At 42.4% G+C, this 27668-nt stretch overlaps 1 protein-coding gene across 2 annotated transcripts; it reads right to left on the reverse strand.

Moving 5' to 3' along the window:
• Positions 1–5131: 5131 nt before the first annotated feature.
• LOC130403547 (AN1-type zinc finger protein 3-like) lies at positions 5132–27393 on the reverse strand. 2 transcript variants are annotated; one of them, XM_056607948.1, is made up of 6 exons: positions 18847–19118; positions 18586–18626; positions 17031–17216; positions 14330–14395; positions 11121–11312; positions 5132–7264 (listed from the first exon to the last, which is right to left on the reverse strand). In XM_056607948.1, coding segments are annotated over exons 1-6 (642 nt in total). In that variant the 5' UTR covers positions 18849–19118; the 3' UTR covers positions 5132–7109. The 2 variants fall into 2 exon arrangements, with proteins under 2 accessions (XP_056463923.1, XP_056463922.1); XM_056607947.1 differs by lacking the exon at positions 18847–19118 and adding an exon at positions 27055–27393 and having other exon boundaries at positions 5133–7264.
• Positions 27394–27668: the final 275 nt, after the last annotated feature.

The raw sequence follows: 27668 nt of genomic DNA on the forward strand, positions 1-27668 counted from the left end.
CACCAGTGTTTTAGTTGAGTTTCTTAGGCCCCTTGTTTCTATATTTAGTCCCAATCAATGTGTCTGAGTACACGAGTTCCCCTGCTGATGAGGGTGCCACAGGTTACGTACACACGCCCTCACACAGACACGCACAGAGAGAGCGCTAACTAAGACAATCACTGTGGTGTGCCTTTCACAGCTCTGAAGAAAACACGTGAAACGTGAATTGTTTCTCCCCAAATGTAGGAGTGACACATAACATACATGTTTAAAAAAAAAAAAAAAATTTGCATTTCTATTTTCTACATCTACACATTAAAAACAAAGCGTAGATATAATGGGTGAATAAAATAAAACATGAAATGAAATTGAGCTCTAGGTTGTTTTCTCTTTCTTGCTGAGTACAGTTACTCTGCGCTGCTTTGGGCCCACATCCCAGGCTGTTTGATAACAGGCCCGCGGAAAAGCGATGTAATAATGTAGTGGTTAGCGTTGTGCTTAGTCACTCAGACAATCTATTTACAAGCTGTTGAACCTTTGCTCTTAACGCAGGCATACATTAAGACTCTAAATGCAGCAGCAGTGTACAGGTATAGATTGCATTACATGATATAAACAATGTATGAACATTGTTCTACTGTCACTTCATGTTTCGCTGCCTCTATTGATCGTTTGCTTTTAATTAGTATACATAAATATAATATGTATTTTAAGGCATTTTTTTATGCCCTTTAAAGCCCTTTTGAAGAAAGGAGAAAGGAGAGTGAAATACAAGGTCTAAAAACACCTGAAATAGTAAGAAAACATGGCAGCATTGGAAAATAACTATCAAAATTAGACTGGTCCTTGGGCCAAAACTAGATTGAGACTGGCAAGGGCAGAGGTTTAGGAAATAGAGGAGTAAAAATGCAAATATTTGTGAAAGAAGTAGGAAAAAAATGACATATTTGTGTGTGTGTCATGGTGTATGTTTGAGGGGGTTATTTTCATGCATGAGTTTATGTGCCTGGCTGCCTGCGTTTGTGTGTGTGTGTGTGTGTGTGTGTGTGTGTGTGTGTGTGTGTGTGTGTGTGTGTGTGTGTGTGTGTGTGTGTGTGTGTGTGTGTGTGTGTGTGTGTGTGTGTGTGTGTGTGTGTGGCTAAGGAGAAGAAGCAAAATCAATAATTACAAGACAGAACGCAAATGAAGGAGGCAAAACACTTCGGCACACAGCCTGACTGACTCGAGATGAATAATAAAAACATAATAAATAATGCAGACGGATGAGGAACACTATAGCTAGGAAGATGACAGATCGGAATAAGAACATAATGAAGCAGTTACACTTTACAATAAAGGTACAATAATAAACCATTCATTAACATTAGTTAATGCAGTACTATGCAGTAACTATCAATTAAGTAACAGTGAATTTACAGTTCACTGAGGTTCTAGTTATAATTTACTAATGGTATTCATGTTTATTAATGTTGTTCATGCTACCATAATGGTAATGGTAATTCATTTTTACATTATTTAATAGGGTTAGGGTTAGCGTAAGGCTAAGACTCAAAAGTCAGTCTCTAAACGCTTGGCTTGAATAAAGACAGCCAACCTCCAGGGCTTCGCTGCTAAAATTGGGTGAAACCTGAGATGCAGAACCAATCAATCTTTAGGGTGGCTATTCCTATTGGGGGGCTGAGGTCAGGACATGCGTTCTCACCAAGCGTTCTCCTTTCCAGAGGACAACCCTGCCATGAGGGAGTGGTTAACGTTGACAACATGACGTCACACAAACAGGCCATGAAGTCACGCTCCCACATTTCCACAGAAGTCTTCGGTAATCAGCACAACGCCTGATTTGGACTGAATGAGCCCGGTCTGATAGAGGTAGGGTTCATTGACACGTGATTGGACACCAAAATCATTGTTTTTTGCTCTTATCACAGGAGGTCATTAACGCGTTAACGCGACCGAATTTAGCATGTAAACTCGTATGTTTGTTGTAACGTGTAATATTTTACACATTAACACACAACAAGAATTGATAAGTTAACGTGCATTTTTCTCATTGTGGGAACTTGAGTCAATGCATTAATACATATTCAAGAGGAGGGTTGTATCAATGATGTCGACAACATTGTAAGGGTTAGTTTAAACCACAATTAATTGTGCATAAATTAGTGATATGAACATCAGCGCACACTCTCAACACAACATACTACTCACTTGTTACAGGTACCTAGGTTTACCGTGAAGGAAATTACAGGTATGAAAGGTAAGCCAGAGTTGTCGATTAGAAGAAGACAATTTACACTTTCTGCAGGGGGCAACGACGTTTGGAGAAACGTGGTGATGAACATTAGACAATGAAGAACCAATCTGAATAACTTTGGCAATGGGTAGACAAATCTCTAGCTTTCTGCTGTTAAAACACCCCTAATAGACTTTAATGGAACAACCCGTTGGATCTGAAAGCAATGTTAAAAAGCTAAAATGAGATGACTTTAAGTGTGAAAGTGACGTTTTATCATGTCATTTTTTGGTCTATTAACGCGCCACGACGTGTTAACGCTTCCAAACTCTATGTGTTAACAAACAGTTTAGTCGTATTTTAAGTAACATATCTTATACGTTTTTTGCTCTAATGGCCTTCAATATGTAAATCTTTTCGCCGCAGGCCGGCTGCATCATTCTTCAAAACCCAATGCAGCCCCCACCACTGCAGGTTAAACGCAATTCCCCCATCAAAATAATGTCTCAATAAATACCTCTGTTAAAACACCATTAGTTAACATTAGTTGATTGATTAATAGACCATTAGTTAACTCTTAATAAACTGTTGTTAGATAGTGCTTATCCTTAACAAGTTAATGATTCATTATTGTACCCTTATTGTAAAGTGTTACCAATGAAGAGTAATAGAAAGAAAGAGCAAGTATAATTATGTGCCACAGAGCCAAACACACACTGGCGCAGATGGATCCACACATTCATAGTAGTTGAAGGCAGTTTAGTGAAGTGGTTTTGAATGAATTACCATCCATCCATAAATGAATATAAGCAAGACCTTTTTGAGGCTATACAAAGTCATTTGATTTATGTGGTAAACTTCTATCACAAGAAACTTCTAGTGCCAAGTTGGAACGTTTTGGATCCAATAACGATTAAACATATGACCCTATTGGGTAGAATGTTCATGAATTTGCTTGGGTTAGCATTGAATGTAAATTGATCAGAAAACCAGTAATGGCTTATCATTAAACCAAAACTTAGTTGCTACAAAAAAAAAAATTGAGTACCAACATGCTGCACTCTTTCTAGGAATCTTTGGAAGGCCTACCTAGAGAGCCCATTGAAATCAATAGAACTCGGAGAGAAACAAAAGCATTCCCTTGTACATATAAAATCCATCCCATCTCCCTGATCCTCCTGTGAAAGTTCCACAGGAGGATCAGGGAGAGAATGCACTCAAATTATTTAGATAGACCTAGAAAGAGCTTCCCACATGCCCGTGGACCCTGGAAATGGTATACATGGTATACGTGGCGTTGGGATGACATATTCATATCTTTTGACGTTTTTATAATTGAACAAAACACATACTTGTATGTAATGTTTGCTGCGCTCTATATTGAACATTCAAGAAAGGACACAAAAATAAACAAGTAAAGTTTAAAGTGGTATTCATAGAGCAGCCTTCGAAACACAAGACCATTCATAGGGCTTTAAGTGTATAGAGTGTCTGAAAGCACTTATCTAAATCGACATATCTACTGACGTTTATTTCTGGATGTTATGTAACGGATGGCACGATGATAAATTGCTCCATCATCTTTGCTCTATTGGAAACATCTAATACCCCATATACTTACTCCCTGAATGGATTAATGCCCTTCTTAGGTGACAGAAGAAGCTCCGGGAAAATGGACTTAGGTTTTTATCAAATGACGTTGACTAATAACAGACCTAGAGAGAGAGAGAGCGAAGGAGAGAGTATTTGTATTTTTGTACTTGTGAGCAGGATATTCCCAGTAACCTAGTATGACATATTAGTATGCCCATTGTAAAAAATATCGTATCAAATTAATGTTTTATACGAGACAACAAATCGACGATAGCAAAGATGGTAGATAGATACACTGTCCAAATGAAGAGCTCGGGGGAAGTTATATCAGCTTGTTTGCGGGAGTGGATGATGGCTGATTCAAGTAGTATCACATGGTGGATCCACCAGGTGTGCCGGCTAGAACCAGGTGACTAGTGTTGAAGTAGCCGGTTTATGTAAAGTTTGTAGATGATGATACATGGCCTTGTGCTTCATGTTGCCATGCAGGTGATCTCAAGAGTGTGTGAGGTGATGGCTGGTTTAACCTGTGCACACTGATTACTCAATGTACAACAGGTGTGCAGCCTGACCCAGAGTCCAATCAGTCGGGCCAGGTGAGGCTACTTAAACCAGCCATCATCCACACACACAGTCCCACAGTGTTATTTATTATTGGTAAAACATAAATATGGCACACAGCTGAAATTAAAAGGGGGCCTCGGGCCCCTGGCCTCCGTGCCAGTGCAGCTGGGGCCCCTTGATTTCTTTCTATTTTATGGGCTCTTTGTATTGCCCCCCCCTCCCTGAGCACTCTTCATGCTACCTGTCTGGCTGCAGACTCTGGGTTAAGCATCAGCTGTAGCACACCTGCACAGCCGTTTAAAACATAGCGCTCTTTAGGGAAACCTCTGCCTACTCCTTGAAGACTCCTTCTAGAATGTACAGGGGGGGGGGGGGTTGATGTGCTTAGTTAGAGAGACGGAATATTCTAGAAAACAATGCTCCATGCTGCCTTTTCAATGTGGTGGGGCTAGCGGGGGCTCCCCTGAAAAGGGCTGAGCTCCCTTCTAGCCCCCCTCCCAAATCCCGCAGTCATTTTGTGATAACAAATACATATGGGAAAAAATTGTTTTAATAACATTGTAAGCGAGCAGCAAGACAACGGGGTCAAGACAATGCATGACCCCGAGAGTTGCCTTTAATTAAACACACTAGCCCCCCGTTAGCTCCCGCAATCGTATTTATTTTTTCTGACCCTACTGACTGCAGTCTACAAGTCAAACTGTTATCCATAAATACCTGACAACTTGCACCATAAGAGGCAGTAGAAGAAATGTTATTATATTACTAATGGAAGACTGTTTCCATTAGTAATGGAAACAGTCTTTATTCTGTTTAATTCCATTGGTAATCTGCTAGTCTCAACAATATAAAGAACCATCAGATATTTTCAATTAAACATAGAAGGCTGATCAATGAAAAATAAGTAAATAAGTATTTGTATATTTTTACGCTTGGCCATCTTCCTTTCGAATAAACACAATCGTCAAACATTTGTCTAATGCAGTTTATTCTTTCACAGCCAAATTAAAGAAAAAGGGAAAAAAAATCTGCTAAGGCTGATGCAGAAAAAAAAAGGGGGAACTAAAACATGATAATTAAATAAATGCATCATTTTCCATTTTCTGCTTCCTTTGAGTGATCATTACTGAAACACAAAGCATATTTATCGGGATAAAGATTGATTAATCATTCAACACAAAATAAAACATTAAATAAGAATATCTTCAGGATACAGGATATCCACTGCCTATTCTCAGTTTCCCTTTTTTTACAGCTAAGAAGAAATAAAAGACAAACTAATACAGAATATTTAACATGTGACACATTCTGTCCAAGCCCCGCCCACCTACTTCCTCTTCCTGTCATCTCCAAGATGACATTATGTGGGTGAAAAGAAAGAACACAGGAGCGAGGGATTGAAGAAGTGAAATAGAGGAGTTTAAGCCAACCGGACGGAGGCGGGAGGAGAGCCAGCATGCAAGCAAAGTAGTGGGAGAGGTTTAGAGTTTATCAGACTCTCCAAAAGGAAAGGACTATGTCCCATCTTGGACAAGGCCCATGACTTCCATGGGCCTTTCAGGATAGCACCTCTTCCCTTCTCCAGTGGGGGCTGATGGGAAATAAAGTTATTGGCTTATATAATGAATAGTAGGAGAAATACACCAATATCTTGACACCGAAAAAATCATGAACCATACTCTATAACAGTTGTTTGTTGTTTGGGTTTAATCATAAATTGTAAGCACAAGCTTGGTGTATCGGTTACATCTTTGTCTTTCATTGCCATTGTTGATTCAACTTGGAGTAGGGAATTGCAGGGGGAAAAAACAAAGTGGATTAATAAAGAAAAACTGCAAAAATCAATCTTAGAACCCTGAAAAGATGGACAGACCAATCACACGGCAGACTTTCCAAAGATAGACATTTCAATCGGAAGAGCGGTTCACAGGTCTTCAGACGCTCTCTGAGTTCAACACACTCCCCATTAGTTCTCATCGCATCCCGCTGAGCGGTAACCTCACATAAGACAGAGCGTCCCTTAACAGTTCTTCTGTCTTGTGGAAGAAAACGAGCTGGAGGGGGTCGTAGGGAAGGTAAAGACTTTTACTGTTTGGACTTCGGACTGGTATTACAATAACCTGAGGTGATGTTTGTGGGCAAAGTGTGTGTGTGTGTGTGGGTAAGACACTGACATCAGGCGAGGCTGAATTACTAGCTGCGGTCTCCCCTGCGGGGTCCAGAGCTGGGGGCTCAACAGCTCCATCTGATTCTGAGGTAAAGACGAGCCACCCAAAGTCTTGACTTTCCACCCCATTTCTCTTCTCATTTCACGACTGTTGGAGGTGGAGGTAAGAAGCAGTCCCAGAAGCATGGCTGAAAAACTGTTTCTAGCTTTTCTTGCATTTTCTAATCTTAAACTCTTACCTGTTCTTGATTTGTCTAGACTGTAGAACTGAGAGAAAAAAAAGGTAAAAAGTGTTCTCAATATATATATATATAGATCTCTTCTTCTGGTTATTGTCCTCTCGCTGAAAAGATTCAATTCCCAAAAGGCTATTTAGCAGCAGTGATACAAAATAAGAAAAGGACAGGGAGATGGGGTAAAAGGGAGGAGGTGTTTTTCGTAGATCCAGCAAGAAATCTGCCAAAAAGCCCCAAAAACTAAAAAACTATAAAGGGGGGAGTCCATCCTCGAAGCGACCGACCAGATGGGGGGGGGTTTGGGTGTGCGCCTGGGGGGAAGGAGTGTGCGTGCTCACGAACACTCCTCTCCGATGCGCTGGCAGGAGCGGCCCACCTTGCGGTCCAGCTTGACCATCTTGAGGACGGCGTCCTGCCGGCCGCGGCCCAGATGGTCGAAGAGGCAGTGGTGCTGCTCGGGGAGCCGGTGCAGCATGCAGAACACGTGACCTGCGGGCACAGACGGGCCACATGTCTCTGAAGGAGGCTCCTCATGTCTCGCCGTGTGTGCACACACAGTGATGTTTAGGCCTCAAGACAGACCTTAATATCTCTGAAAATTATGCGACGTCTGAAAATATATCCTTATATCTCCAATAAATGTGGCATCTCAAAATATATTCTAATATCTCGAAATATATGTGATATCTCAAAATATATCTCAACAATGAAACGCATTGGTTATAAATACATTCTACAATAACTAGTCAGACAATTTATGATTTTTGCTTAAATCATGACATTTAAAAAACATACTGCAGTACAGTATAGCATAGCACAGAATTGTATATTTTACAGTACCATTGTGTGTGTGTCTCGATAATACAGTAGAGTGTAGTATATTACAGTAAAGGGCCTGGTATAGCATAGTACAGTAGAGTGTAGAATAGTACAGTATAGTACAGTAAAAGGCCTGGTATAGTACAGTATAGTACAGTACAGTTTAGTATATTACAGTACAGGGCCTGGTATAATACAGTAGAGTGTAGTGTAGTATAGTACAGTACAGGCCAGGGCCTGGTATAGTATAGTACAGTACAGTACAGTGTAGTATAGTACAGTACAGGGCCGGGTATAGTATAGTACAGTACAGTGTAGTACAGTACAGGGCCTGGTATAGTGTGGTATAGTACAGGGCTTTGTATAGTAAAGTATGGCAGTACAGTATAGTTGGTAAAGTGCCTGGTATCATTGGCCTCCTCAGCCCGTACTTCCCCGACTCTGAGCAGCCGAAGCAGTGCTGTTCAGATGCTCACTAAGACTCATCTTCTCCAACGTATTAATAACGCTGCCGGCATTCAGCGAGTGATTAAAAGGCCAGCTTGACACGCCAGCTAAAGCCAAGGGAATTAATGACAGCCAGTATGTGAAGACTGAGGACCAAACGCTGCCACACTGCTGGCCTCAGAGAGAATGGAACACTCCCTTCGCCGTCCAGTAGGACAGCACTAAAATGCTGTTTAACGGCCCTGTAATATAAACGTCCATGGGCCATTTCCCATTGGATTAACAGTAACGTGGTATGGTTGTTTATCCTTTTTATTTCTCCCAGGTATCACAGCGTTGATGCAAAGCTCAAGGACTAGCCAAGCGTGATGCTCTGTGTCTTTATATTGCTGACAAACAATATAAAAGTAGTTCTTGTTTAGCAAATGTGCATTAGACGCTGATACTGTCACAATGAGCTCTCGCCATCAGAACTGAATTGTACTTGTACCAAACTTCAAACACTCTGGTAGAGGTTAAAGGAAGTAGACTGAATAATATGAGAAGAACTGTTCTTCAATTGTTCCCTTCATTTATTCGTCTGTGTACTCAACAATTATTATTAGGGAAACTGAGGTCCCTGGTACATCGTAGCGATATTCTTAAAGCAAATTTACGTAACAATATTACTTGTTCCGATGTGCCTTTGGAAAACGAAGGATCGTCTACAGAAACTTAAGTACTTCACTTAACATATTCTTCACACAAAACTTCTCGAAAACGTGATAAAAAGTTTTGTTGTTGGCCACAAGTTAAACATTAGAGTGACGGCAGCCATACCCGACATAACAGAAGAAAGTAGTCAGCCAATCAGCTAATTTCCTTCCAACCCGAACGACTTCTGTGAAGAGACACCCAAGTCAGAGTAGGCATCAACGCACAACGTTCTAACAACCAATAGCATTTAGCATTGCTTGCATACGCCAAGCCACACATCAAATGCTGATCCACAAGGATCACTGTGCATACACCCACCACATTTAGTTCCCTGCACCCTAATTGGCCCCCGTGTTGCTTGGAAACAGTGTTAAAGTAAGCACCTGCGTGGTCCCCACACAGCAGAAGGCCATTATCTGATCAGACCAGGTTCCAATGAAGGCCTATGGGCTCAAATCACCTGCCACTCACCCACCTGCATGTGACCCTACCCATTCACTAAGGATAATAAGACAAGCCTGGGTTCTCAAGCAAATGTGTAGCACAAGTATATTTCCAAGCTAGGTTGGACATTGATATTTATGTACTCTATTCATTCCACAACAACTTGGCTTGACAAAGAATATAAATGACAATAGATCAGGGATACAAATGTATTATACATTATAATTGTATCATTACATAATGTATGTTATATTTTATTACATTTTTATTCTAACAAAGAACTACAATAACAATGGAGAGAATGCAAGGCCCAAGCTACCCAGTGTTAACCAACTAACCCGCCCATGTGTTTATGAGTAGACCTGCATGGACGATGCAGAGCTACATTAATAAAAACGACATTCACAAAGCTACATAAACTATTGGCTGTTGGTAAGGTTAGTAATGGGCTGTTGTAAAGCTGGCTGTTGTGCGATGATATGATATGAAATCACGCCATCTGCTAAGGCTGATACAGTAAGCCTGTATGAAATATGTTTTCATTGGGTTTGTTTATTCTGCTGACGGATGGCCCTGGCGTCTACCAGCGCCCGGTGAAAGCAGGTAAAGTCAATTTCCAATTTGGAGCCGGCCAGGAGTACTTAAGCTGACGGTCTATAGCCAAGAGTTGTGACTTTTTAACTATTTTAATTTGTATGCAAACAAGTTGATTAGCCGGCCAAGTATTGGTTTAACAGCATTAGTGTTGGAGGTAATTGGCTTATGCTTTATGTACAATGTGGAAGCAGCCAGGCCTTCTGTAATGTTCCCCAAAGGACGCTAAAGCAATGCGCTGCTAAAACAAGCAAACACACACACACACACACACACACATGTTGACTGACCACACACGCACATCATCACACACACTGTCGCACACACAAACAACCAAATACCCTATCCCACACATGGACCCACCACACAGGTATACGATCACACAAACAGATGCACAAATGCATCCAAAACACTCTCTCTTTCTCTCTCTCTCTCTCTCTGCACACTCCACACATACACTGTTCACATTCACACTTTCTCACACACACATGTCTTAGTTTTCATGCTTATTTCAGGCGCTGCCTGTGGACTTCCCTTCCAGAAGACACCAACACCTTACAACTTAGCCCCAGAGAAGCAGGCCAAAAGGTGGGCAGGTTCATGTGAACCTCTTGAATGTGATATTAACTCAACACATCATTATATGCTGCGTGCTGACTGAGGGGAATTGAGGACAAAGGCCACCTATCCTGCACTATACTGTACTTTCTGGTATTGTTCTGTATTCTAGTGGGTGTACGCGACCAGGTGGCTAATGTAGCGCTATTAAAGACTTGTATGTATCTATGCCTGCAGCTTGAGGGTCAATGTGTGTCAATGCATCGATGAGCCTGCTTATGCATGTATGCAAGCACGTGTCTATGCATATACATTTCTCTATGTTTATGCATGCCTGTGCAGGTATTTCTCTATGCATCCATGTCATCCGTGTGCCTACATATGTGTGTGTCAAAATGCGTATGAGTCCGTACATCTAGGTCTATGAATTAATTGTTGTATGTTAATGCACGTCTTGTCTGCTCGTGTGTGTGCGTGTCTGTTTCTCTGCATGTACTGTATGTGTTTGTGTATGCGCCTCTGAATGTGCGCATGCGTGTATATGTGTCTCTGCATGTATATGTGCGTGTGTGTGTGTGCATGAGTTTGTATGCATGTGTATGTGTGTGTTTGCGCGTGCTTATGTGTGTGTGTGTGCACATGCTTATGTGTGTGTGTGTGTGTGTGTGTGCACATGCTTATGTGCGCTTGTGTGTGTGTGTGTGTGTGTGTGTGTGTGTGTGTGTGTGTGTGTGTGTGTGTGTGTGTGTGTGTGTGTGTGTGTGTGTGTGTGTGTGTGTGGTGGTACCACAGCGGCAGGAGCCCAGCTCCAGTTGGACCAGCTCCAGCTTGGCGTGGCAGCGATGGCAGCGCCGGCGGCCACGCTGCTTACTGCTGCTGGAAGACGCCGAAGACGATGAAGACGAGGAGGAAGGCTCCGCTGGCAGCTCCCTCAACCTCGCTCGCTTCTCTGGGGAGTATTCCCCCTCCGACTGTGATGCTGGGCGCATGCATGCACACACACACACACACACACACAAGTAGACGGACGCACACACACACAGACACACACACACACACACACACACGCACACACACATTCACACCATGCATGCAAACACAACCACGCGCACACAAGAAAGCATACCGACGCACACACAGAAACACACACAGAAGGATTCATGAACGCAAACGCACACACAAATTCATGGCAAAAAGAAGTGCAATCAATTACTTTGGTGGATGGGCTGCCGTTTGAGACGATATATTGTGTAGTTTCCTTTTCCTTTTCCTTTTTTATCGCTAAACACAATCCCGAAAGCCATTTGTTGGAACACTTTAATAGCATCCCAGGAGAGGGCAATAAAAGGTCACGTTTGCACTGCGGTTACAGCAAGCGTTTTTAAGATTAAACTAGGACAACAAACAGGTTAGGATTTAAAGACGACCTCCCTGTTCTCTCCTCCCGCTCAGAGAAAACGTCAAGGAGAAAGTTAAATAATTTGGGCTAATTCCTTAAGGTAATCTCTCTTTGTGTAAGGGTGTATGAAGCACGGCATTAGGCAGCACTGGGACTGAGTCTGCACTGTTTCCTTGGCGAGACCAAGAGGCCAGCTCAAAGAGCCAGTGAACCCACGGTTTTAGATGGAATTCGAAGACTATTTTTTAAAAAAAAAGAGGGGGGGCGTGTTATCCCCATGGTTACGACGCACGCCAACTTTATGATACTTTTTTAGTAGTCAAAGCAAGGCAACTTCATTTATATAGCACTTTTCATAAACAAAGCCGACTCAAAGTGCTTCACATTGAAACATTGTCATACAATAAAATGAAATAATAAAATAAAATGGATAAGTAAAAGAAAACAAAGGCAAAGTTATAAAGAAAGTGCAATGTTTTTCAGATTTAGCAGAAAGCTAAAGCAAACAAACAATAAAATATGTAAGTAATAAAATAAAATAGTCGTTATATACGACTTTGCGATATAATAAGCAATGTTTTATATGAAATCCGACACACACCATAGGGATATACTATAGGTGTGCAGGAAGACAAACCCTCACTCGGACGCCGACATTAAATACACTGCTGCTCAGATGGAGCTTCACCGTCCACACACACACACCGTAGCATTATACTACATTCTATATACTACATGCTGCTCAGCCAGAGGTTCATTCAGATTCATTTAAGTGATGCCCATGTATGGTGACAAATCTGTTAGGGAACCTGATGCACACACGACACCAGTGATTGAAGACGAACATGATAACTTTTGAAATAACAACCTCCGTTGCCAGGTGAGCCTTTCACCGCCCTCTCACACAGCTATTTCCTGAATGTAATCTTACGGCTTCTGCTCCGGCATGGTTGCAAGTGGCTGCTTGAAGTCATCTTCAGAGATACAACAGAATAGGCATGTGTGAGTGTCTGTCCTCCCTCTAATCTCTTACTGACACAAGTGTGTTTATCGTCATTCTGGGTATTTTCTTTTGCCAGTGACATCTTTCGTTTTTTATGATTAGAGGAATTTGCATATACGGTGTGCTGTTTAAACTTTGATTGTGGGTGTGGCAAATTGTGTGTCTAAAATAGCGCTTTCCAGGACTATGGACTAGGACTACAAATCAGAGAATTTAGGGATATTAAATATTATTCTCTGCATATATAGAAATCTAGGTAGGATATAACAAAGGGATGTGGTGTGGTGTAATGTTCTTCCTGCGGTCCGTATACGATGTATTGGATTCCTTTCAGCCCTGCACCTGAGACCTGGGGCTGAGCCCGTTGTCTATCTCTCATTGGTCAGCAGGATTTTCCGCCTGGCTCTCCCCATTAATCGTGCAGACTTTTTCCCTGGCCTGGCCGAACACAGACCAGGGCTCGATAAATCTCTGAGAACTAGGCCAAGCTCAGCAAACAGATCCTCCTGCCTCTGCCCATCGATCCTCTGTAGCGGGGGGGGGGGGGGGGAGAGAGAGAGAGAGAGAGAGAGAGAGAGAGAGAGAGAGAGAGAGAGAGAGAGAGAGAAAGTGAGGAAGAAGGAAAGAGCAGCGGGGACAAAGAGAGATGGGGAGCAGAAACTGCTTCCAGTCCACCTCCCATTATCCTAGAAAGGATCAGACTAATGTCCACCACCTGCACATCTTTGACGTGATTCAACAGGACCATAGATTGCTGTTAAAATGGTTCAAGTTAAAATTACACAGAGGAAACAGGAAGGAGTTCAACTGCATAAAGGAGAGGAGTAAATGTCTGGAAACCATCAGAGGAGACACAAGGCTCTGAACACGGATTATGAAAACCACAAAGCGTTGTGTAAACAAGAAGACATTGCTTACTGCTCTCTGGAAGATGATGCATTATGCACAGGTGTGTGCGTGCGTGTGCGTGTTTGTGTGTTTGTACACGTGTCTATCACAGCATGGAGCTCGCCTGATTCTGTTGGGTTAAATCAACATCACTGTGTGATGTTGCGTGTCCACTTTTGAGATTTCTAAGACTGTGTGTTTTTGTGTGTGTGTGTGTGTGTGTGTGTGTGTGTGTGTGTGTGTGTGTGTGTGTGTGTGTGTGTGTGTGTGTGTGTGTGTGTGTGTGTGTGTGTGTGTGTGTGTGTGTGTGTTTGCGTGCGTGTGCGTGCGTGTTTGTGTGTGCGTGCATGCGTTTTTGCTCAGGGCATCGGCATGTAAGAATAAGTATGCATTCGTGTTTGCATGCATATATTGAATGTACATTCTCGCTTATATTCTTCTCAGCAGTTAGCAACTAGACATTTGGCCTTTTTTGATGGACACACCCTCTACCGCATCCTTTAACCATCCTTTATTCCCCCCCCCCCCCCCCGCCCCCAAGGTAATTTCCCCTTGCAGGCAAATAAGCAGGGGCCATTTTGGATCAATCCGCTGCAGCAGAAAATCCTGGGTCCTCCATCGGGCCCGCTAGGTGATGTTGACAGGCACACAGCGCGAAAACTCAACGTCGCCCAACGAGACGGTGGGGCCGGAGCTGGAGGCGTACCTGAGTCAGAAGGGCGTTTTGTGGGGGGTGAGAGTGTGCCCAGGGCTGTCTCTGTGCTGGAGAACGCTGGGAGAGGGAGACGGAGAGAGAGAGAAAGACAGAGGGAGAGAGACATAGGTAATAAGTGGAGTGTGTGGGAGTAGATGTTTAGTGGTGTGGTGTGCCAAGGACGTAGAGATAGAGAGAGCGAGAGCGAGAGCGAGAGAGAGAGAGAGAGAGAGAGCGAGAGAGCAAGAGAGCAAGAGAGCGAGAGAGAGAGAGCAAGAGAGCAAGAGAGCGAGAGAGAGAGCGAGAGAGATAACAAGATTGTATTAATGTTTGTTCACGTCATTATTGTTTGACCAGGAAATATAACTCATATTGGAGAGTTTATAAGAATAACATTTTCAATTCATCTCGAATCACTTTAAGAAGTCACCAATGTTTGCTGTAGGCAATTTGAAAGAAGTAATTCATTACAGGCTAGTTAACATTGGTGGTGGTAGTGGCGCTGTGGTCTGCAATTACTCAGGAATTGTGCATGCAAACACGAATGCACATAAATAATAAAACAAGCAAAGGCTGACATAGAAAGCGTAAGTAAAGGGAAAACGAAGGGAAATATCAATATGATTGTTAATGTATGGCTGTGCAAGCATATGGCGGTATTGCTAATGCTTGGTCTATGGGGATGTTGTGTTGTTTTACATTCACAAACACACACACACACACATCACACAACACACACACACCCCAAAACACAGAGCGTTAAAGTTTTAAAAATGAGCACAGGAGTGGGTGTACACATCCCGCATTACACTCTACACTTTTAAAGAAGTAAAGTTCACTCCATTATGTGTCCCCACAGGTGTCAGAGTGCAGCCGGTGTGCGGGCTAATGTGATGTATAATGCCCTGCTGGAGCGCCGCCCGTCTGCTCCGCTCTCGATCCATGGTTCCACGCAGCCATTTAGCGGCTCCCGCTCCCTGCCCACTGCGCTCCATTTAAAAACCCTCCTGTTCAATCCGGCCCCAAACCCATTTTGAAGCAGGAGGCCAAAACAAACCCGGGTCTGTCCTCGGGAGAGATGAAGGCTGCCGTGGCAACGCAAGGTCTGTTGTTCTACTCTTCAGAACTCATGACCCTGTTCACGTCGTTCTTTTCTAACTGTGCCCCCTACCAGAACTAATGTATCCAGGGGGAGGCTAGCACCGGCGGCTTCTATAGCACAGGCGCTCTTCGGCAGGAAGGGATGCTTTTCTACACTAACAAGGACTGAACCACCGACTGTAGGTTTAGGCTGAATATAAACCCTTATTTGCCTTTCGACAATAACAAGGACTGACATCTACTGTATTTTGTATGTAGCAATAGCTTACAAGGTAGCGACTTGTATAATGTAACTGACATTGTGTATATGTTAGCTAAGTTAGTTGTTTGTGGATACGCGGTTAAAAACTAAAACAATAGGGGTGGACACCAAAACGTTATTTAATCGATTTGTTTTTAGTTTGGAGGACTATTTCAAACTGAAATTATCATCTTCGGCCCAAAAAACATCATCCCCCCCTCACAGAACTTCTCACTTTGCATCGATGGTCACTCTGTCACTCCCTCCCCCCTGGTCAGAAACCTCGGCATCATCATGGACCCCACGCTCTCCTTGAAGTCACACATAAACAGAGTCAGAAAAACATCCTTCTTCCACCTCCGCAACATTGCAAGCCTTTGACCCACCCTTTCATCCTCAGCTGCTGAATCACTAATCCACGCCTTCATCACTTGCAGAATTGACTATTGCAAAAGCATTCTGTATGGCCTCCCCTCCACTATTCTTCAAAAATTGCAATATGTACGAAAACAATGCATCAATTTCAAGATTCTCCTCACCACCTACAAAGCGCTAAACATCTTTGCACCTTCGTAAATAACAGATCTCCTCCATCGCCACTCCCCCACTCGCCGCCTACGCTCCGCTGATGCCAACCTTCTCACCTCCATCACCAGGACCAAGTATCGCACCCTTGGGGACAGAGCCTTCGGCATTGCCGCCCCTACCCTCTGGAACTCCCTCCCTCTGGCCATCCGAAACACTGATACACTCTGTTCATTAAAAAGTCAACTTAAAACCTATCTCTTCAGGACCACCTACAACATTTGACAAATCATCCTCCGCCATCTTCCACTCTCTCCCGCTCTCTTAATGTGTTGCCTATTGTTGTTGTGTTGTTTATTTATTTCCCTTTTGTTTGATTGTCTGTACTGTCTGTATGTATTCCTTTCTTATTTGTAAAGCGTCTTTGAGTATTTAGAAAAGCACAATAAAAAACTGATCAATTGTTATTATTATTATTATTATTATTATTTCAGCCAAGTCTTAAACGTGGCACCTTTAAGGCAAAATGTAATCCCTTTGTTGCCTTTCTGCAATATTAGGGAGGGGACAACTTCTGTAGGTTAAGGCTACACGGACGCCTAAGTTGCCAATCTGCAATAACAAAGGAAGGAAGAGATACTGCAGGTATAGCCTAGCTAAAAAGGCATTTCATGAAAATGTTAGAATACAACTGAAAAAAAGCTTTCAGTTGAACGGAAGTCACATATAATTACATTCAATTATCTTATTTATTATTTAGTCGTTTATAGTAGAAGAATTTCCCCCAAAATACGTTCACCAGTATCAGTTCTAAGACTGATACTCATTGAGAAACTTCAGACTCACCCTCGCCTGCATGTGACGTGGTTCCCGCCTCGCTGAGCGGAGCTTCCTCTGAAGGGGTAGCTGTCGACGTGAGGGATTGGCCGAGGTTGCTGTTTGACTCGTTACAGAAAACATCTGATTGGTTGTTGCTGGTGCCGGGGGCAGACTTTGGGGGACATTCTTCATCTGTCTCTTTCTTCTGAACGTCTAAGAAGAGAATGAGAGTAAAGTGTAAAAATGGAGAAAGGAGAATAAGTGTGTATGAGTGTGCTTGGAGTATTGTGTCTCAGCTTTAGAGATACTTAGAGATACTTTAGGGGTATGGTTGTAGTCGGTCCCCGCCTAATCGACAAGATCGCCAAAGGTGTCTTGACATGTTCCCAATTCATGTGTACAAATCGGTTAGTAACGAGACCTTACCGAACGATGAAGAAATCTTAAACGTCACATTAAGTCAAGCCATACTTTCCCCCTCAAAGCTAATCCTTGTGCCATCAGGACTCCATCCTCTTGCATTCATTTACTAGGTTCTATGAAGACCCTCATTCCCTGTCACTGAGGGAGCTGCCAGAGCCAACAGGCTTTGAGCGTTCAGACTGGACGAGACAATCGTTGGGCCAAACAAACATTAGTCCTCAGCTTTCTACAGGTCAATGGAAGGAATTGAGAAGGTTGTGTAGCCACTATTTGTGGGCTGGAGAAAACACTGCCTAGGCCCCGGAGTTAAAAGAAGAAGAAGAAAAAGAAGAAGAATCAGAGGACAGCAGCGTTTAAGCAGCAATGACAGCCATGACAGTTTTCGAGAATAATTGGAATTCTTCTACACGCTTGGTTAACAAGCAAATGCAATTATTAACCAAAAATGACTGGTTCCTATGGCTGGCTCCAGGGAATCATTTTTGTCCTCCTTTTTTTCAAAGAAACAATCACAAAAAGGCCAGAAAATAGTGGGAACTTGCTTGCTGCCAGGAATCAAGATTAAATAATGCAAACATGCAAACCCTGATACCACCAACAAAAAATAAATCATTAGAAGTTGTGATTTATATATTTGAAAATAATTATGAAAAAATAGTGGGCAATTCATAACCTGCAGGCTGTGACCATAGCTTCAAAATTCTGATAATGTGCTATGAGAGAATGAAGAATGAGAATGAGATGAGAATGAATTGTTATTTCATGGACTTCAAGAACGATTTCCATCATCTCTAAAAACGTACAGTTTATGTTTGCAATGCATGATATTTTACTGATTAAATCAAATTATTTATAATGTTTGCATTTGGCCATACACATAATGTGTATTGTTTTAACATTTTGCTGAAGTTTTCCAATCTCCATCTTCCTAGTCAAAGTCAGTAAGTAAGTGCAGACTCTTCAAAGAGTCTGTATCCCCTTCACAGCAACACCAAGGATAGTCCAACAAACACACAAACACACTTGAGACACAAGGCCAGCCATTCCTCAAAAGTACACAGACAGACGCACATTAATTTGAGAGACAAGGGCATCATTTTGCAAAGCCACACACAACACACACAAAAAAACAAACGCACACACTACTGTAAGGACCTACCTGCAAAACATTTGGAACATCGATTCAGGGTTTTGCCCGACCTGTCAACATAACAGAGATCGGGAGAAATCAATCAATTAATAAAATAACAACAGCGCAACAATAAATGACCCAAAATGCTTCAGGTGTACTGCTGGGGGAAGGCCAATACAACAATGTTGTGAGTGCTTGGCTCCCGTCCTGCCCCTCTCCGCGAGTGTGCCAGTAGAGGGTGCATGAGGAGGGTGCATGAGGAGCGTGACGGTCGCTGCCATCACTCACATTCTATTTATTTTGGGAACTGTGCTGGGCGCCCTTGTCCTCGTTTGGAAATCCTACCGTCTAGCGGTCCAACCTCGAGCAGTCCACAACTCGAGCAGGTGAATGTCTAGCACTCCATCCTATACCTGTCCAACTGCTATCAGTCCACCCACTAGCAGTGCCACTGCTAGCAGTCCAACTGCTGTCAGTCCACCCACTAGCAGTCCCACTGCTAGCAGTCCAACTGCTGTCAGTCCACCCACTAGCAGTCCAACTGCTGTCAGTCCACCCACCACCAGTCCACCTCCGTCTACCTGGGTTCTGCATAATCAGCCCTTTTTTAGTTCTTCCACCGCTAGCAGTCCGATCGCTAGCAGTCCACCCACTTGGAGAGACCCTCTGTCTCCCCCCTGTCTGCCCGTCTGTCGGTCTCCATCAATCTCTGCTTTGGTACTTGCGTCTGTCTGCAAGTGAGGCAATCTGTCAGGCCGTCTGTCTGTGTATGTGTATCCATGTCTGCATTTGTATGTCTTTCGGCAAGCGTCTACCCGTCTGTCCGTCTCCCCGTCTGTCCGTCTCAATGTCCTAGCCCTATGGCGGTCTCTAGTTTCCCCCGCCAGCCATGCAGCAGGGCTGTTCATAATGTAAATAAACCAATAGAGCCTCTCTAATTCTCCCAAAGCACACTGTGTCTTGCTTTACACTTTCCCATGCAAGGGAGCATCAGAGAGCAGCGGATGTGATTTGGAATTTAAACTGGATTCGAGCAGTAGCAAAACGATGTGCCTTGTATTACCAAAGCCTGCTGCCTAATTAGGTTTTCTGATGTAGCGCGGAGGTAAGATCTTTTCACTTTGATCTAGACAAATCAAATCCAAGTCGAAGAAGCAGAAAAAAAATCTAACGATTTTGCATCACACCAAATGACAACACTGGTTAATACTGCTGTCACGGTGTGGGTAGGTGTTTGACACAGTTATAGCGTTATCAACCAGTACTCTGTGGATGAGTGCATTACACAGTTACAGCAGTATTAACCAGTACTGTGTGATGGGTTAGTCCTCCTAACACAGTTACAGAAGTATTGAGCAGTACTGTGTGGATGGGTTAGTCCTCCAAACAGTTACATCAGTACTAACTAGTACTGTGTGGATGGGTTAGTCCTCCTAACACAGTTACAGCAGTATTAACTAGTACTGTGTGGATGGGTTAGTCCTCCTAAAAGTTACATCAGTACTAACTAGTACTGTGTGGATGGGTTAGTCCTCCTAACACAGTTACAGCAGTATTAACTAGTACTGTGTGGATGGGTTAGTCCTCCTAACACAGTTACAGCAGTATTAACTAGTACTGTGTGGATGGGTTAGTCCTCCTAACACAGTTACAGCAGTACTAACTAGTAGTGTGGAGGGGCTTGTCCATCGAATACTAACAGCAGTATTAACCAATACAGTGTGGATGGGTGTTTTCCTACAGATGAAGCAGTATTAGCCAGTATTGTCTGGATGGGTGTGTCCTCCCGACACAGAAACAGCAGTATTAAGCACTTCTGTGTGTTGACTGAGGAAGGGCCTATTGGATCTGGTTTAGGGGGTTTAGTGTCCCTACAGACAGGAAGCTCTGTGAGCCGAGCTTGCCCCTGGATTCAGAGCCCACGTGCTTACCCTGTAGGATGCGTGTGAAGGAGGGCACGTGTGGTTGCTAGGCTACCAGAGTAAACTATTTCTTCTCAGGCTATTTTCACAAATCCACTTATACATAAGAAAATAGTGAGAAAAGCAATAATTATGATAAAGCGTAGTACCACGTTCAAGTAATATAACATGACATATTATTGATAGCGCATATATTTGGTACGTTTGGTTCGTACCTTGTGAATACTATTGCCAACCTTCCCCATTCCCTTGTTGCTCAGGGTTTACATTATTCATGTTGTGCCGTTGTGGGTACCAGATTGACTCGGCTGCCTGATCGACTTCCGTTCTCCTCCTTCAGAATAAGAGTCCCTAACAGGAACTGGGTTACATATGCATTCATCAGTGCTTTTAGATGTGTTTCCAATGGCTTTGTTTGTGCGAGAGAATGGGCTGCGTTCAATGAAATCAAAACCAAAACAAACTTCTTTTTATGTCCATGATTGAGCCCCTTTTATATACAACCCTTCCGGGTTTTGTCCGTTGGCTTGTGTCGATACGTCATCTGTAAGCGCAGGACCCCAAGTCGATCTGGCAGCCAAGTCAATCTGGTACCCACACCGTACCTGAGTACACTTTCGTATCTAAACACTCCGATACATTAGGTGGCGGTATGCATCTAGTTGGTTTGCAAATGGCTATAAACACAAAGAAGAATACATAAGTAAGTTGTTTATGTTGTAGCACGCCGATTGCATTTTTCCGAGTCCTTACAATGGACTAGACCTTTGCACTATGCATAATATTATCGATATGCAGGGAGACGATATCAAGAACCCCTCCTGTCTCCTCGCCTTTCTACTTAACCAGCTATTGCCGTATAGTTCAGAGGATGAGATTGGCGAGGGTTGCGTGCATACATATAAGCACAATAGCAGTCCACCTCCATGTTTATTCGTTTGTTTCCTCACCTGATGCAAACCATACCAAAGTACACATGAAACCCGCCAGGGTTTGGTACTCCGGTTGTGTGGGCGTAGCTAGTTCTGGCTCCCTATCAGTTGACGCGGTCCAATTAAACACATGTAAACTGATAGGCGTTCAATTTAAGATCCACCATCTCAAACACACACTCTGCAAAGTTATGACAGGTATGACAGGCTTTACATCCTACAGCAGGGATCACCAGAAAAGAGTTGAACCATTCCGCCATTGCATTAGCATTTCATGCAATAAATGTTTAAATTTAGGACATGAGGGATTCCTGACAGAACTGGACATGGGGTTCAAGTGTACTCCGATCAAGGCCTGGGTCCCTGAAAAGCACCCTTATATTGAATACATGTCTTTAGGCGGAGCAAGTAGGGTTAGGGCATCTCACTTAACGATGCCTTCAGGTTTTGGGGGCATGGGGCATTGAATCCAGTACCTTTCAGAAGGGTGTTGAAGACACCCAGTTGTGAGTCACAACTGAACAATGAGTTTTCTATTGAAATGACGAGGGGTGTTGAGGCATTTTTACACTGCCAAACCGGTACGGTCGTGGCTTAGCACGCCCTGCAATTTCACAATATTGCCTGTGTAAAACAAGGGGGTAAAATCCGCCTTCTTTAAATGCTTTTCTTTTTTTTTTATTATTCAAGACACTCGCATGCAAGAATGAGTATACATGTGTGGAGGCTACAAACAGGATAAACTATTTACAAGTGTAAAAACGCCAACATATTCTTTATTTTTTCCTTTATGTTTATCCCGGCAAAAGCCTCTTAAGGAAAGTACCTCTGGTACTTTCTCATAGATCGCACAATCTTTCCCCGTTTTCGTTAAATGCGACTGAATCACCTTCCCTCCAGCGATGGTCAGCAGCTCGCATATTTCACCGTCTCTCCAGTTAGAACTACTCATGTTGATATCACTGCGCAGAAACACCCCTCCCGAAGTCCCGCCCCTGGAACCGCAAAGCTGTCTAATCGCAATTAAATGAAAAATGAACCCCCCAATATGTGTAGGGTCCGAGAGGGTAAATTGGGGTGCGAAATCAAGGTGGTATATTACTTTACCTCGGTCAGTGTAAACGTGCGGACCATGCCGGGAAAAGGAGGGCATTAGATGGCCATATTTGGCAGTGTTAAAACGTTTTATAATGGGTATACGAGAGGCATTTTGGGAATCAAATCCTAATAAAATACATTTTAACAACAAATTAAAACGCATTAAACCGCATAATAAAGTGGCTTGCTGATGACACTGTACTCATTTATCACACATACCATCATACCAAATTATACATCTGTAGCTTGTCCTGAAAGTCATAAAACGACCCTTACAGAAGATTAATTCAGATTCAGATGATCTTCCCTACTTATAATTGCATTGACTTAACATCAAATGTATGCTTTCTGACTACCAGGAGAACTACAAAAGAAAGCCACATGCATTCAGACTGAGAAACCAAAAAAAGAGAACACACCACAAGTTTGATCTCAAATAGTCTCCTATTAGAAAATTGAAATGCTTAAAAATGCTAAAGCAATATGATGACTAGCGAGAATGACAGGCCAATTTGCAATTAAATGGCTTTTCTTATATATTAACCTAAGTAACTAGACACTCAAGAAACTAAACATCCTCCAGCTAAAAGAATATTTAAAGGACCGAGTAGGTGCAGCAATGTTGTTTTTCTTATTCCCAATGTAAGGACCAAACACTCTAATATAGTTTATCTCCTGCAGTTATTGTCTGGTCTAATAAAAAGAGAGAAGACACCTTACCTTTGAGCCTAACAACTTATAATGTGGTCCAGAATGCACTTAAGCCTTCCGCTCTTCTTGGAACAAAACCCACCATGGTCAGATGGTGGTTAGCAGATAGCCAGATGGACAGGGGGTTAGTAAACTTCCTCTGCCTGGCAGAGCAATGTAGTAAAGGGCTTCTGTGTCTGGTTTTCATGTGCTGATGGATAACAATGGAAGTCAATGCTACAAAAGGCAGCCCTCTCTCTCTGTCACTTAATTGCACAGTATTTCCCGGAGCAAAGCTTTGTCATTTTTTGGATAATTTTGCATGTCAGATTAGGTATTAGGCAAGCGAGGGATAAAATACATTGAATACAGCCTGCCTTGTACATTGTAATGAACGTTAAGCCAATATAAACCTAGCTCAGCAAAATATGGTCAAATAATAATTTTATTTAGACATTAAAATTCCGGCCGGGTGTAGTCCTCCCTTAAGGCAAGAGTAGAAATTAAGCAACAAGATGAAAATAAGGGCAAAAACATGTTTTTCCTTCTACTTTCACTTATTCCCCTCTTAGTTTCCCTTCCCTTCCTTCGCTATGAGCCAATCACATCAGCCGTCCTCAGGGGAGGAAAACAAAGCAGGTACGGGGGATTAATCTGACGCCTCTGGCTAGATGTCAGCCACAATTAAGGCTAAGGAGTGAGAGAGGATACAGCATGGCTAGAAGAACACCCAGAACCACTGCAATATGCTTCCTAACTAACGAATACATCTACACATTGACGAAATGAGCTTGACTAAAGTGTTGTTCCTATGACAATTGACCTACGCCTAGTGTGCAGGGACATACTTTATGCTAAATATAAGGTATGTCAGCTCTACAGCTAAATATGATCAAAAATAAATTACATACTGTACCTAAATCATCCCGAAATAAATCCTGAGTCTAGCAAATTACATTAAAAGGGAAGAAGCACATTTTATTATGGCCAATGTATTATTTGTTCAGAAACATATTCTTCCCCACATAATGCATAGCAATATTTGAAACTACTGGCCTTTTTCCATCACATAATGACGGGCTGGCTTGATGGTGTGGCTGAGATCTGCATCCCCATTACAACAGGCAGGGCTACCCACTTGAAGGTCTCTTTAACTGATGACATCTTGTCTTGAGTCGATGATACAACCACACAAACACTTACTGTAGCCTATTTAGTTTTATATTAGAGCCTTCTGTCGAATGTGTTTGATTAGTTTAGGAGACAATTTATATACTTGGTTAGTTTCAGACAGACAATAATATCCCAAATGATAAATTAAGTTTGACGTCTAATATTCCCCCCCGTTTAAGCTTCTTCATCGCAATAGCTCATTGAGAGACGATTTATTTCAGATTAGTCTTGTTTACACATTGAACAATGTTTCATACATATTTCCCCAGTGCCAGGCAATATCCTTGTTATTAGGAAGAAAACGTGTTTAAAGTCAATATCAGCGATCTAATAGTGAGAAATATTGTCCAATATTGTCTAAGTTTTTAACCACAAATATCTGAAAGAAATCTGTCATTTTTCACAACCTCATACTAGCGTCATACTAAAATCACATCGATATGCTTCTATCTAAACCTTCATTACCCTTTTTAAGTACAAGGCTTAAATGGTTATTGGAACGATCTAATAATAACGAATCGAGATGAAATGACACGTAGTTATTGTATTTTTATACGTCTATATTCCAAAAATTGGAGAGACAATTTCTCACTCTAAAAAGCAAGCAGGGGTTGACGTCAATGCAACCCGATTGGAGGCTGGACAGGTGCGCATTGGCCTGACTCGGGAGATGGTGCATCTCGGGGCGCCGGTGCATTTAAACTGGTAATGGAGACGTAAATCAGCGCGGTATGGTTTGACTAGGAGCGGCAAAACGCGCTGATGGAAATTGCCATACAATGGCGACACAACTATGATGCAATGATCCAACAAGTGAATCGATGTGGCCTTTTGCACATGGCACCTGGCGGCCCCATAGCGAAAAATAAGATAACAGGGAATTATTTTATAAAGTGATTCTGAATCAACAGGGATATTCTGCACAACATAGCTAGTTCTATGTTTTAAACTAAGTCGCTGCGAATTTAGAGGTGCCCTTAAAGTGATAAGCTTTATTAGGCATCTGACCTATTATCCAATTATTTACTATGATAGTCCTATAAATATAGGAATACCAAAATAGTATTATAGTGTCATACAAACAGTAGACCTTTCACTGTTCGGACACCAGCTACTGAGAAAGACACTAATTGAATGGAATTGAATGAAATTTTAAATAAAAGCTGTTGGCCTATTAGTGTGACAAAATAGACTTAACATCAAAGTGCAATGCTTACTTATAGGTCTACATAAAGCTAACAGCTATGAATAAATAATGAAGCAATACAAGTTAATATCCTTAAGATGTATAATTGAGGTTAAACTGGACTGACCCCAGTGTACCCCTAAAGTACACATCACTAGTGCATGCTACTTAATTTCAATTAGATTGACGTGGCACATACTTATTGCTACCATTAAAGATATTGTTGCTTCTAGCTTCTAGAAAACCACTACTCATGTGTTATTGTCAGTTTGAAATGTGCTATGAAAGGGACATGGAATACTTCAAGGTTTCAAGTAGCGGATGAAGGCTTCTCAAGCACATTGACAAGCAGACTGTGCAGATGTATCCTACTTTTAACCAGAATCACAAGTCTGTTTTCTGACAGATTTGAGTTCAGCAGCCAAAAGCCTTACTTAATACCAAAGCTTACTTTTGAAACTTCATCCCATAGACATTAAAAATAGATATTCCGAGCCAATGCAGAATACAATTGTTCAGACCAATCAACCACTACCAACCGACTTAAAAGTAGCCTCTGACTTTATTTTGCACTCACACTACACGGGAGAAACTAAAGGGTGCTCACGATTTTAGATGGTTAAAAGGACCAAGTCTGTTTTAAAACACATGTATTCATCCACTGGGCATGCAAGTGCTTTATCAAAAGGTGTTTATTACAGTTAGTCCCATCATGTGACATGAGTCAGAGAAACCGGATAGAGCCATGGGTGCCGATGAGGTTGATCACAGTGTACACCTCCATGGCACTGGCTCTTGGGACAATAAAGCAAATCTGTAATTGAACCCATTTCCAGGTGGATATACAAACCACTTTTTTTTTATTACATGTGTATAAGCTACAGCTGCCTGCACAACCAGTCTGTCAAACACAGACCATATGCATGGGTTCAACTGGGAAAGGTGTGTTCCAATACGGTAGGCTTAAATATATTAAAATACTACCTGCAATGTCATTCATCACAATTGAGGAAATACCATTGCTTAGGGTCTAGCCTTAATCTAAAGCACGCATAGATAGACACAGATGGATATCCTAAATCAAAATCCTGATCCAAATATCTGAAACCACAGGGATGGAATATGCTTTAAGCATTAATCAGTTCATAAATAACCCGATAATTGTATTAATACAAGCTGTGGAGAATTGCAATTAATATCAGTTTTGTCAAGAAACCGAAACATAGACTATGGGAAAATGTGTTTGTTTTCAAGGGAAAGGGTGTCCTAAATAACTGATGCCATCTACCACATACACCTGTCCACCTAGGTTTGCAGCCACATAGCTGCGAGCTAACGCTACACAACAATGGGGAGGGGGTCGTTGTTACACAACTGAAACAAGGAAAGCTGCTCATCCTTCCGTGAGCTGCTAACATAAACGGCTAGCACTACGGACAGCTCACTGTGAAGCCAGATATGTCAAAGTAGCCATTTAAAATGTTATTCGCCTTACCCCCAGAACCCACAGGGGCAGCGTGGGGGTATAGCGGTACTGGGAGGCTTGCTGCGTTCGCTCCCCGTGTCCCCCATGTCGGCGTCGGTGTGAGGCTATCCGCTGTAGCAGGCGATCCGGGGACGGGGCTTAGGGCCTCGGTTTGATATTTTGTTTAGATCCCTTGTATTTAGTAACGCGGAGGCAATAATCCGAGATGTAGGTCCCTTTATACGTGGCAACAGATGAAGAAGAATTCGCCAATTTAAAGTCAAAGGTGATATTTCCGATTAACGGATTTATTTAGTGGTAAAAGTACGGTGAGTTAGTGAAGCTACGGCTGACTGGTGGCTTGCTGAGCTGATCAGCTGGCGTGCAGAGTGAACCAATGTAGCCAAAAAATAGGGGTGTGGTGTAAAAAACAAATATAGTTCAAAACAAACAAGACGATTCTCTAACTGATAAGCAGTTCAGTTGTATCTATAGGCAATATACTATAATTTATATTTTTTTACAAGACGCTTAAACGTTTACTTTATACTAGTCGTGTGGTTCGGGATGTATATGGTATAACCCTGTCAATTCCTTCCAACCTATGCACTGAGGGGAAAACAGATGCACTCTGACAGCGGCTT

This window comes from Gadus chalcogrammus, chromosome 14, assembly GCF_026213295.1.
Source record: "Gadus chalcogrammus isolate NIFS_2021 chromosome 14, NIFS_Gcha_1.0, whole genome shotgun sequence".
NCBI classification, from domain to species: domain Eukaryota; kingdom Metazoa; phylum Chordata; class Actinopteri; order Gadiformes; family Gadidae; genus Gadus; species Gadus chalcogrammus.

Excerpts from the sequence above, each read along its gene's own strand:
- LOC130403547 (XM_056607947.1), bottom strand. The coding sequence starts at position 27,131 with ATGGGGGACACGGGGAGCGAACGCAGCAAGCCTCCCAGTACCGCTATA. Across the intron at positions 17,217-18,585 it reads ATGTTCCAAATGTTTTGCAG|ACGTTCAGAAGAAAGAGACA; the intron begins GTAGGTCCTTAC and ends TTCTCTTCTTAG. Across the intron at positions 14,396-17,030 it reads CACGTCACATGCAGGCGAGG|CGTTCTCCAGCACAGAGACA; the intron begins GTGAGTCTGAAG and ends TCCCTCTCCCAG.